Raw genomic sequence first — 13,721 nt, 5'->3', positions numbered from 1 at the left:
TTTTCCCCAAGGATGTTTGTGAACCCCTAGTGATTCATAATGGCATTGTGCAATATAAAATAAAATAAATGTGTATTTAAAAATAAGAAAATGTGTAAAATATGACTTCCTCTAGAATGAATAATTAAACATATTATTCAAAACGTTTATTGAAAGGTTATAATATTACTTAAAATCTCTATGGGTACATCAAGGAAATAGGGTGAATACAGGTAATTTGGGACAACTGGTAAAACAGGAAATTTTTTGTAATGATTATATCTTAATTTCCTCCGTACAGTGAAGTGGAGGTCTTTAGATACGTATTTGCAATGGTATTATATGAGGAGCTGTTTGCCATCATATTTTTAAAAACATCAATGACAAATTATTAGAAAGTGTAATTTTACCTGTATTCACCCTGATTTAGATTATAGGGATACAGCCTACAAAAACAGTAGGGTATCCCTGCTGTAGATGCATAATTCTGCATGATATATTATAAATCGACTGTGATTTAGGTGAAAGGTGAAATAGAAAACAGATAAAATTAATCCAGGGATAAAGTCCATGCACAGATAATACACAGTTATTAAGACACTTCTCTCATCCAACAGATGTGGACACCACTAAAGATCCCTGCCAGAAGGTGAAATGCAACAGACACAAGGTGTGTGTTGCCCAGGGCTATCAGCGTGCTGTGTGCGTCAACCGCAAGAAGCTGGAGCATAGGTGAGCCCTCCAAGTCTCTCTCTCTCTCTCTCTCTCTCTCTCTCTCTCTCTCTCTCTCTCTCTCTCTCTCACACACACACACTTTTTCCCTTTTCCTCTTTCTAGATTAAGATACTGGTTGAGCTTATTAAACAATGTTAGTATTCAGAGAATTATTTGCTGACTTTGTCGGCAAAAGAGAGGAGCGATGGCTTTGCATCCTTGACCGCACGCTACGGGTGCAAATGTTTATCAGATGATACAGTGTCAGTGGAAGATTGTTGTAATTGCTGTTAGTAATGCAGTTGGTGCATAGATCATATTATCTGCATTGAGAATGAACAAGGCAGTTGTTTATTTTTCTGAGGGAAACATCTATGGTTGATGATCTGGTTGAACGTGGTTTATCTGTGAGAGACATTTATTCTGGTTCTGCCACTGTCTAACCTGTCGAAAAAGTTATCCTTTCTAATGTACCTATGTTTATTCCAAATTATACACTTGAGAGCATTCTTGTGCATTATGGCAAATTACTGGGACCGATCCATATGATCCCGCTTGGTTTAAATACCCCAGAATTAAAGCATATCATGTAATTCAGACATCACACGTACATGATTTTAAATGCTGAATATCAAAACCTGGAAGTTGCTGTAAAACTGACGTTGAATGGGAAAGATTATAAGATCTTTATCACTGTTGATTCAAATAAATATGTTGTGTCCTTTGAATATGGAGGCTGAAAATGTGAAGGAGTGTAATTCTGTAACAAAACAGGTGAATACTGCTCTGGATAATAATAATGCAGAAAATATTGATAACGTACAGCCAGATGAAACTGCTGCTTCACCTAACAGTGGAGAGGGGTCTAATGTGCTTGCACAACTGTCCCACTGAAGATACGGACAGTGTTTCCATCATCAGTAAACATGAAATGTGAAAGTCCGAGTTGATGAGGAGCTCATTGTTGCCGGGGTAGTTAGTAATTCAAAACACCCGAAAAAGCTCTTGAACAAGAAATCCTTGGACAAAGCAGTCATAGTACTACAGGTTTAATTTCAACTGACTCTTTCGAAAGGAGAAAATGTATTCTACGCAGCTTAGCGGAATAACAAGGCAAAACAGCTCTTTTAAGGTCAAGGTTCATCCGTCTAAATGATATGGATTCTCCTACTGATTTTTTCTTTGGACTTGAAAAGCCAGAGAGCATAAGCATCTTCATCAATGGAAACTTCCAGACTGAAAATTATCAACAGCACAAATGGAAATTATTGCTTTTGCTATTTCTTTTTATGAAGATTTATACCTTTCAGAACCATATAATGGAGTGACTTACCACAATTATCAAAGAAGGACAAGATGGATCTTGAGAGCCCTTTAAGAATGGCTGAACTTTTGAGAGCTGTCCAGGAGCTGAATTCTGGAAAGTCACCTGGTTTGGATGGTCTTCCAGCTGAGTTTTATAAGGCTTTTTGGAACTTAATTGGTCAGGACTTGTTCAATGTTTTGTAGGAAAGTATTGAAAGAGATACCCTTCCTCTAAGAGGTCGGAGAGCGGTTTTAACTTTGATTCCCAAAAAAGGAGACTTTGGTTGTTTAAAGAACTGGCGTCCCATCTCCTTGCTGTTTGTTGATCTCAAAATCTTTTTAAAAGCCTTAACCAACAGATTGAATGTCTGTATAGAAACTGTTATTCACAATGATCAGTCTTACTGTATCCCTAACCGAACAATATTTGACAAAAATGTTTTGGTTAGAGACATTATTAGAGTGGCAAAAAGACATAACCTGGACATAGGTCTTCTCTCTTTGAACCAAAAAAAAAGCCTTTGATAGAGTGGACCATATTTGTTTAAGACTCTTGAGGCTTTTGGAGTTGGTCATCATTTTGTGTCCTTAATTAAGCTCATGTATAGTGATATGAATAGCATGTTAAGAGTAAATGGCACTTTAACAAGGCCCTTTTCAGTGACGAGAGGAATAAGACAAGGGTGTCCTCTCTGAGGTTTACTCTATGCTATTTCTATTGAGCCTTTTTTAAGTCTGCTGAGAAACAACTATGTGGTATTGGTGTCCCTGGCTGCCCTAAAGTTCACCAAGTAAAGCCTATAGCATATGCAGATGATGTAGCTCTGATAATTAGGAATTCAAATGAAATTGATAGTATAATTTCTTGTTTGAATATTTTTCAGAAATCTACCTCTGCATGTGTAAATTCAGAAAAATTTACCTCTTTGTTGTTGGGAGACAACAGGATTTGTTGTTGGCATAGCACAGGACCTCCTCCGTTGCCAAAGCAGTGCAAATGGTTTAAAAGTTCTTGGCATTTATTTAGGAACTGACCAGTATATGGAGATGAGCTTGGAAGGAGTGGATGACTGGGTAATTGGTCAAATTAAATCAAAATGGATTCTCCCACAGCTCTCATATAGAAGAAGATGCCTTGTAATTAATAATCTGGCAGCTTCAATACTGTGGCATAAAGTTACAGTGTTAGATCCCCCTAAAGAACTGCTATTAAAAATTCAAAGGGCAGTTGTTGATTTTATTTGGAATGGCCATCATTGGCTTCCTCCTGGGGTGCTCTATATTCCCGTTGCAGAGGGAGGTCAAGGCCTTATACATGTTGAATCAAAAATTGCAGCAATGAGACTACAAATATTGTAAAAACTGCTGAACTGCTCTGATTGTGTGCCATGGATTGATTATTGTTTGTACTTTCTTAAAGATCTTGGAGGAACAGACCTTGACAAAGAGTTCTTTTTAGCCTTATGTTGAAAATGTGTATTGCTCCCTTTTAACATTTTATGTATCGATTTTTCAATCATGGAATTTGTTAAAATTCTCAAGAGTGGGTGATGAAAATTATGGGTGTACAGAACCTTGTTTTTTGTTATCCTCTTTTTAAGCTACAGCCTCTATTATAAGATTCTGTAATCAAAATGTTTTTAAATGCTGGAATAACTGTTTTTCCCCAGTATTCAATTAATTAATAGATTCTGCTTTAATTAATGGCCTGATATCTCCTTCATTAAAAGTTGTCCCAAAAAAGTTGATATTGAAGAGAACACTAAGGTTGTTTTGTTAAAGGGGTTTACATTTTTGGATTTCCAAAGTATGGGGAAGAAAACAGTTTAGCATATTTTTGCTAAATCAGCACACTTTGGTCAGTTGAAGGAAAGAATAGATACTAAATGGAGGACTTACCTTTCTGTGCCCAGAGATGTAAATCCCTCATGGAGGCTATTGTATAAGCCTCCTATTCCCAAGAAATGTGGAGATCTACAGTGGAGAATACTTCACAGTGCACTGGCTATGAACACCTTTGTTTCTAAATTTAATAGAATGCTTTTACCTCAGTGTTCTTTCTTTGAGGCTTCTCACTGTTTTTCATTTATTTTGTGAGTGTTCAAGGCTGGTTCCACTTTTTGTACTATTGGAAAAATGAATTATGAAATTGGGATTTTCTTTTACAAATACCCTTTTTATTTTTGGTTGTAAGTATAGTCATGGTGCGAACAGTGTGTGCTTGGCAATTTTTTAATGGGCCAAGCCAAGTTAGCATCCTGAAAACACATCAATGTAAAAATGTGGGTCAAGATGTTGACTTGTTGACTCTTTTTAAATCATTGGTAGAATTTAGGGTAGCTATTGAATTTGCATATTACAAACAAATTGATAATGTACTTTTTTCAAAATGAGGTGGGTGTGAGAGAGGCATTAGAGACAGTGAGCGAGTTTGGAAATATGTTTTTTAATTGGTAAAATTGTGTCGTTTTTTTGTTGTTGTTGTTTTTTGTGTGCATGTGTGTGTGTGTGTGTGTGTGTATGTGTTCTGTAATGTTTTGGAAAATGGTGTAAATTAGAAGGGGTTTTAAAAGCCAAAAAGTCTCTCTCTCTCTCTCTCTCTCTCTCCCTCTCCCTCTCCCTCTCTCTCTCCCTCTCTCTCTCTTTCTTCCCCCATCCTGCATTCGTACACACATCAATATTACATGACAGAATAGTGCTTGTTTTTTAAGATGTTTAGTGCCATACAAAGACACTGTGCAGAATGCAACTGTCCAATCTAGCTTAATAGCACAGTCAGTCTTTACTTCGCTTTACCTTAATATACTTTGTCAGGATTCAGTTAGATGCATATTCCTAATAAGATCTATGGTTTGGACACACACACACACACACACACACACACACACACACACACACACACACACACATGTTGTGTTTCCATGTTTTATGGGGACTTTCCATAGACATAATGGTTTTTATACTGTACAAACTTTATATTCTATCCCTTAAACCTAACCCTACCCCTAAACCTAACCCTCACAGAAAACTTTCTGCATTTTTACATTTTCAAAAAACATAATTTAGTATGATTTATAAGCTGTTTTCCTCATGGGGACCGACAAAATGTCCCCACAAGGTCAAACATTTCGGGTTTTACTATCCTTATGGGGACATTTGGTCCCCACAAAGTGATAAATATACGCTCACACACACAAAGACAAAGACAAATGCACACAAACACATGTTGGTGTGGCTATACTTATGAGGACTCTGCATAGACATAATTATTTTTTTTTACTGTACAAACTATAGATTCTATCCCCTAACCCTACCCCTAAACCTAACCTCACAAAAACGTTCTGCATATTTACATTTTCAAAAAAACATTGTTTAGTATTTGAATTATGAGGACACTAGAAATGTCTGCATAAACCACATTTATAGCATAATACCCTTGTAATTACCAGTTTGTAATGTACATTTTCACACACACACACACACACACACACTAATACAAATAAGAGCAATTTCTTAAAGCAGCCATGTGTTAAAGGTAGCAAAATGTAAGGTACACAGATTTAGTCTCTCAGGGTTTGTTCTTTTTAAAAGCTGAACATGTTCCTGAGGCCATCCCATAGTGGTTGGCTCTCCTTGTACCATACAACTCACTACAGAGATCATAAAACCTTCAATTAAAAACTGCCCATGGATGGCGCTCCCTGTGCGTTTGTGTGTCATATGCCCAACTATGCCACAGCTTATACTGTATTTCATACTCATCGTTAAGATTGACAGTTTTGATGTGTTTCAGGTTGAAGCAGCAGGTCATTAGTCAGCAGCAAGAGAACAGCTGTAAACCATGTCCAGCGTCGTCCTCTGGTCCAGTTTGTGGCTCTGATGGACATAACTACGCCTCTCAGGTACTGCATACTGCATTCAGTTTCCTTTCACCATAGCTCTTTTACCAAGCAGATATGATCAATTTCTCTGCAGTTCAGCTCATTTTAATACAATTGAATTTGTTGCAGTTTTGTGCACATTGTGCAGGTTTTTTCAATCAATATATTTGGTAAGATGGACTTTCTACACTATATTAAGTTAACCTCAACCAAAGCTAAAGAAACTAAAGTTCAGCTACAGTATACTGTACGGTTCATTGTCCCTCCCACATTAAAATATACTTAGTAAATTTATAATGTAATGTCAATTATTGACTCTACATCAATAATAATTATTTTAACTTGCAATACATCAATAATGTAGTAGTAAAGTATGTAAATATATCCTTGAAAAAAATGTTAACATAAAAAATTTGCTTAATGTGGTAACATTTACATTTACTGGTTGGATTCAAGTCAACATTATTATTTAACATCACAAAATCATCCTGAATACATTACACTACACAAAAAAAAAATCATTTTATGGGTTAAATCAGATAGAAATAGCAATATATGCTTGTGCAATATGGGCAATAATCTCTATTATATCCTGTACTCCATCCTACACATTTTAAAAAATCAAAGGAGAAATGTCTGAAGGGATTCAGGGTGCTTGCAAATGAAAGGCCCATTCTGTTGAATTATGCATAATCTCTATTATATCTGTTTCTGACCTTGCACTGGAAGAAATGGAGGTTGACTTCAGCTACTTTTAAATAAAGATGTCTTATCTGAATTAGCAATTTTCAGTCATGTTTAAAAATAATTGTTTTCTATCTAGGCTATTATTCATTCCACTGAATAGGGCATGTGACAACACTGGACAAATCTTATGGCTTCTTATTATTTGTGATTCTTATTATTTGTGATTTTCTCTGTGTGTGTGTGTGTGTGTGTGTGTGTGTGTGTGTGTGTGTGTGTGTGTGTGTGCGTGCGTGTGTGCGTGTGTGTGTATGTGCTACACCCTTCAATCAGTGCAAACTGGAGCAGCAGGATTGTCTCTCAGAAAAGGAGTTGAAAGTAAGATGTGCTGGTCTCTGCCCCTGTACCGCCACCACTGCACCTGCTACAGATGTGGACAGCAAACATGGTATCTACCAGCCACACATTGCCACACACTGCCAAATGCTGCAATCTGCTCTTGTAAAGAAAAACCTACAGACCTACACTTGTTAAAATTCTATTAAATTACAATGCAAAAATTCACTGTTCTATTTTCTAAATGTTCAACTGTGGTATGCAATAGATGCTACTCTGATATAAGGATCCTTATTAGGGTCTTGTATCATGAATAGTTTTTTTTTTATGGAAATGGAGAATCTGTTGTCATTTACAGGGAGAGAAAAACAGCAGTTTACAAAATTACTCAAGTAGAAGTAAAAGTACTAACATAAATAATTACTTGAGTAAGAAAGTATCCAATTAAAAGAGTACTCAAGTAGTTACTTTCACAAATGACATAATGGAAATTAACTCCTCTATATTCCATTACAAAATACACATTGAACATGTATTAGAGGATTATTGTTATTAACGTATATTCTGTCATCTTTCACTATCATGTTGGCGATTGTATGACAATGTATGACTTTCTTTCTTCCATGAAACACAATAAGGAGATTTTAGACAGAATGTTAGCCTGAGTCACTATTTACTTTCAGTGAATGTGTTTTTTATTTTTCTCCGTATTTTGAAAGTGAATGGTGACTGAGACTAACATTATCTAACATTCTGTCTAACATCTTTTGTATTCCACAGAATACAGAAGGTCACATGGGTTTGTAACAACATGAGGGAAGGGAAATGATGACAGGATAATTGTGGCTGAGCTATCACTTTAAAGGAATAGTTTACGAAAATAAAAATTAGCTCATCATTTATGCCATCCTAGATTTGTTTGACTTCCTTTCTTCTGCAGAACATAAATGATGATTTTTAGAAGAATATTTCACCTCTGCAGGTCAGTACGATGCAAGTGAATTGGTGCCAAAATGTGTATGCTCCAAAAAGCAAATAAAGGAATAATAAAAATAATCCATATGACTTAAATCCATATCATTAGAAGTGATATGATAGGTGTGGGTGAGAAACAGATACAAATTTGTCATTTTTTTGCTAGAGATTCTTCTCTAGATATATGCAGAAAAGACTGTGAATAACCAAGAACACAAGAAAAAGAATGTGAAGGTGATCTGTTTCTCATCCACACCTATCGCATCGCTTCTGAAGATATTGATTTAAACACTGGAGTCTTATGGATTACTTTTATGCTGACTTACATTCACTTGCATTGTATGGACCTTCAGAGTTGAGAAATTATTCTATAAATCTTCATTTGTATTCAGCAATTGAAAGAAAATCATACACATCTGTGATGATATGAGGATGAATAAATAATGAGAATTGCAGTTTTTGGGTAAACTATCCTTTTAAAAGCTCTTGTCAGATCTGGATGAATTTGTCAATAAGAAGAGAAAATATTTCTCGTAATTATTACGGTTAAAACGTGAGAGCAAGTGGGAGAGAGAGATGCTTCATTCACTCCTGCAGTGTTTTATTTCATGCTGAATGTATTAAATTACTTTTTGACAAATCATTACTTGATTTTTGCCATTAAGCTGAAAAATTCTTTATTTACTAAATAATTCACTGAGGGGATATTATTTTAACTCAGGGGACTGCAAACAATGGAAATGATAATTCTGTGGATGATTTAAATATTCGGTTATAACACGTAACGTTATGATAACTTTGGTGCTGTTTATGGTCGGAAGAGAAATGCTTCCCAGCTTGAACATACTAAAGTATTACATATAAATACAATAAAGTACATGTGATAAAATGTGTTTGCGCTTTATATTAACATATAAATAAAAATGATAAACAGAATGTGCACTGTGTACACACAGAAATGCTGTATGTTGCTCCAGTTGTCAATCACGAGAACGGCAGAGCAAAAGGCATTTATTTACATGTAACTTGGATGTTTAAATGATTAATCAGCCTGAAGTAGCTGTGATAGTTGCCAGGGTAGATGCCAGGGCACGGAGTAAATGTGTAAAATACTGTTCATGACATGCGGGACGCAAGACAAAGCACACTGGTATATTGCTGCACTGATTTACGAAAGTGTACTTAAAAACTGATGTCATAAAAGCCCAGTTACAGAATCACCCTGAAAATGAACATCACATTCACACAGAAAAACCAGCATTATAATTAGAGCCACAAGTTTCCTCAGAGTGCTGCCATAAATTGGAGCTTCAATTTTAATCTTGAAATATCCACTTGTCTTGGTGTTAAATGAAGGCACTGCATGACGAAGCTGTTATTTTTTTACTGTGCAGAGCGAAGAAATTGTTTCACTTTGAAGAGCTTGATGTTGTAGCAGTGATGGACTCTTATGTGCAGCTTGAGTGACAGTCTGTGACAGCACGTAGCTGTGAACATCCACTGTCATAAAAGTCCCATTCAGTAATATCTCAATAAATTATGCATTAAATAAAATTAAAACCAGTAATGTAACGACAGGAATGCCGCCCATTGTAACATAGTAAAAGTACAAAATATTCATTTGAAATTTACTTGAGTGAGAGTAAAAAGTACCCACTTTTAAAGTACTCTATTAGTATCACCCCCCCCCGAAATAAATAAAACGGAGTAAATGTAGCATGTTAATACCCACCTCTGGTAACTAGATGTTAATTTAATTATAAGTGGTACATGACTTGCAAGGGCCCCAGGGCCAATTTTCTTTCAGGGCCCCCGTTCCAATTATCTTTTAAAGTTGAGATCTGCGCAATCGCTTTTCATTGATTTCAGTCTCTTTTAATACCTGTTCTGTTATTTACAGACAAATTAATTCAAACACACAGCAAGGATGTGGTAAAGAATCCGCTCAAACGAAACAGGTTTGCTGAACAGCCACTGTTCTTAAAGAGACAGTACCATTTTAACGTTGTTATACATAATGGAAACTCAGTGTAAATACTACAAATTATGCATATAAAATGCATATATTTAAAGGTAAATTATTAAATATTTTAACTTCATCAAACACTTTAAATACTGTTGAATTTAACAAATACAGAGGCTCCCACAGTATCTATGCAATGTTTGGTGAAATTCGGCAAAGTGTTCAGGCAGTTCTGGCTCGTGCTGCTATATCTTTTATAAATAATCTGAATAATGGAGTGTGTTCTATTCAGAAGTGATCATCCCTACACCCTATTTCCTTCAAAGACTTTAACCTCCATTTTGCGGGCTTTGAAAGCTGAAAGATGTGGGGCTCAAAAATAGTGGTCATTTGGTAATTTTTTGGGAAATTCTGTTTGGAACGACCCTACAGCTTTGCTACCATTATTATTCTTCCATCGAAAAGCCCTGCTAAGGCATTATTCAAGCCTTTTCAAAGTGAACAAAAATCCCTTCTTTCTTTCTTTCTTTCTTTCTTTCTGGTAAACCTGTAAAAAAAAATGATAAATTCAAGCATTTAAAACTATTTTAAACTTTCAGACCAGGTTTTGTCATATTATAGTCTGTCTCAACAAACTTTATGTATCAATGCTAATCAATACTTTTGAACCACAAAAATAAAATATCAATATTTTCTTTTTCCCAACCACCTAAGCCAAGTTATTTTTGTAATGTAGGGCAAACATGCAGTTATAGCAATGAATAGTATAATACACTTTTTTGTTCGACAGCTCTTTTATACAAAGAATAATTCTTAACCATATAAAGCATAACAAAAATAATAATATTATTGAAAAATAATATTTTTCAAACCTGTTTAAACCTATTTATCTATTAAATGATTACATTTTAAGCACAAGTTGCTTGAATAAATACTAATTTTGAAATAACAGTAATTTAATTCATTTTACTTTATCAAAATCAGCAAATATTTCACATAAAAAAGATGAGTGCATCAAAATATGAAGGTAGCTATTTTGGAAATTATTTTACAAGGTCTTCTAATGCCAGAAGAGCATGTATACTTTCACCAGGCGGCGTTATAAGATTAAAGAATGTATTTCGAAACAGGAAGGAAAAGGGTCCTATGAGAGGGCTGTGGGCTCGCATAGTCACAGGGCCCTGTTTTTTATGTTAATAAAAAGGGCTGTGAGACCTTGCACTCCAGGGTCCCTGGGTACTGACTCCATTGGCCCAGTCCGTAATTCACCTATGGGTACATGGCCTGAAAGGTTTGGTATAAAGCACAATAGAAACAGCTTTTATTTGGCAAGCTTTTAGGTTGGCATGATCATATTTTGATAATAAGAAACAGTTCTGCTCTGATATTGCTTGTCTTTAACAAAGACTTTATTAATTTACTAACAGACTCTGTGCTTCACTCTGTTTCTCATGTTTTCTTTCTGAAGTTCTACTGACATTGATTATGTTTGATTTATGTCTGCAGTGTCTGTAGGCTTGTCAAATGCAAAGAAATAAATCAGGACACAGTTGGTCCTTCACTCTGTTATACAAACATTTGCCAACACTCCCTCCACTTTTTCTTTTTTCTTTGTCTCTGTCCTTCTCTCTCTATAGAGAATTGCACAGGGCAGGACCTGGCAGATCTGGGAGATCGCCTGCGGGACTGGTTCCAACTGCTCCAAGGCAACAGCAAGCAGAACAGCACAGGGAATCCTGCAGCCAGCTCTGCATCAAGTGAGGCTCCATTTAGTTCATTTATCCAATGCTTTTATACACAGTAATATCTCGGAACTGAGTTAAAGCAGCATCCTATACACACAGACTACTGATCAGCAATATACCTTATATGACTCTGACTCAAAACATAATTTGATCATTTGTATTTTATCTGCTGAGGTATTTGCCAATGGGGTAAGAAAAAAAAAACTTGCTTTCCCTTTTAATCAAGTTTATTTTTCTTACTCCTTTGTCAAAAAATGTTTTCCTCTTTTAGCATAAACCTCACTCAATTTTGTTAGATTTCTCTATAAGCAAGACTTAATAATGTAGATCATTTTGCTTGTAAAATTTTACTGATAAAAGTAGCCACAAATAAAATGGTTGCATAAAACATTCATATGGACCAGTAGACTCTTATGAAGCAGCATTTTCCCATGAAAAGCAGTTTTCTGAAAATTGTGAAATGCCATGCTTTACCACTTCATTTTCTCCTACTTCAATTTAAAATGCACATTCTATTGCAAAAATATGGCCAGATTCACCATATGCCTCATCAGTTCTTAAACTAGCTGTGCACTATCTATACTTCTCTTCTTTTTATTCTATTATTTACTCCTGTTTTATGTGGAAAAAGATCCCAGCGTTTTGGCCATATGACCTGTTCATATCATTGATCTGCTGTTCACAAATTTGGTGAACAGTCATAATACATATTTATCCCTTGTATCATTTATTTGTTTGTAGGAACAGTACGTTGTTAAATACTGATTTTTAAAAATAACTACTTGAGAAAAAAGAAAAAGAAATACTGTGTCTGCCCATGGCTTCCATTAGTGTGATTTAGAATCTTATAAACACTATTTTATACCAATTTGTTTTTTAAAGGAAGTTGATTGAATTTGTACCACTGTCATTTCTGATTAGAGGCAATCAGCTGTTCTGATAAAGATGCTGGTGGCTCTCATTTGCCAATTTGGAAAGTGACTGAGTGTTACAACATACAACTGTTAGTATTTCTTTGTTAACAATTACTTTGAAACATACCTGTGTGATTGTTTCTGTACAGTTCTGGACCGGACTCTTGTTGCATCCTGTAAGGACTCTATTGGCTGGATGTTCTCTAAGCTGGATACAAACAATGACCTGTATCTGGACCAGGCTGAGCTGGCTGCCATTAATCTGGACAAGTATGAAGTGTGCATACGGCCCTTCTTCAACTCCTGTGACTCTTACCACGATGGCAAAGTCTCCACTGCCGAGTGGTGCCTCTGCTTTTGGAGAGAAAGTAAGTTGTCATTACCTATACACAACTTAACCAGATCTCAATTGCTTTTTCTAACAAAATAATAATGAAATATTCTTCTTTGGAATGATAAGCATTGTTTATTGTAAATAAATTGCACAACCCTGCTGAAAAGACTTTAGTTTAGACCAGAATTAATTTTCATACCAAACAAAATTTATGATGGTTAGTGTTTGTTTGGTGCTTGTCTGTAGCCAAGCTGCTCACCAGCTAAACATATTTTTTTGGGGAAGCTGATTAAGCTAATATTTTAAAAAACCTGATGGGAACACTAGCACAACAAGGCATCCTTTGCTTGGATTGCATCCAAAACACAAAATATGCTGGTGACCGGCTATTTTGGTCTATTCAGCAAGAAATAGTCTAAAATGAGCATTAAAGTTGAACATAACTATCACTTTTAACATTAGAAGATTTTTACCTTTCTTTTTGGAAAATTTTAAGTCATGAAATTGTTGCCATGGCATTGCACATTTGTGCTCTGCACCCTGCTGGTCAGTGCCACAGTCCACAGTTTGATCTGCTTGGTTATATCAGCATGACAGAAGGGGGACACATGGCAAACATTGGTGCCAGCTCTAGTCAGTGTTGAGTGTGTTGAACACTGCCTCAGAGAGTTGAGAATTTAAAGATCCAGTAAAATGGTTTGACGAATGCAGTTTTCTTTCCTGTATTGACATGTTTCCTATTGAAACAGGAGGTTTGGGGCAGGACATATCGTCACATGATAACACAGGGAATCTGCATGCTGCTGATTGTTCATGTACCCTGAAATCAACCCCATTCTGCCAAAATACTGACCAGAGCATCCCCCATCAGACATTTTTGTATCTACTCAA

General features: G+C 35.7%; 1 protein-coding gene across 1 annotated transcript in view; it reads left to right on the top strand.

The window, feature by feature from the left end:
* The window catches only part of LOC127618027 (testican-2-like), a 55,789-nt gene that overhangs the window by 33,397 nt on the left and 8,671 nt on the right, over positions 1-13,721 (top strand). Inside the window, exons 3-7 of the mRNA XM_052090241.1 lie at positions 597-711; positions 5,792-5,900; positions 6,897-7,011; positions 11,475-11,594; positions 12,646-12,864. Of these exons, the coding sequence (XP_051946201.1) occupies positions 597-711; positions 5,792-5,900; positions 6,897-7,011; positions 11,475-11,594; positions 12,646-12,864 (678 nt within the window). The remainder of the gene's footprint in view (positions 1-596; positions 712-5,791; positions 5,901-6,896; positions 7,012-11,474; positions 11,595-12,645; positions 12,865-13,721) is intronic.

This window comes from Xyrauchen texanus, chromosome 24 (genome assembly GCF_025860055.1).
Source record: "Xyrauchen texanus isolate HMW12.3.18 chromosome 24, RBS_HiC_50CHRs, whole genome shotgun sequence".
NCBI classification, from domain to species: Eukaryota; Metazoa; Chordata; class Actinopteri; order Cypriniformes; family Catostomidae; genus Xyrauchen; species Xyrauchen texanus.
This window is presented reverse-complemented; position numbering and strand designations above follow the sequence as displayed.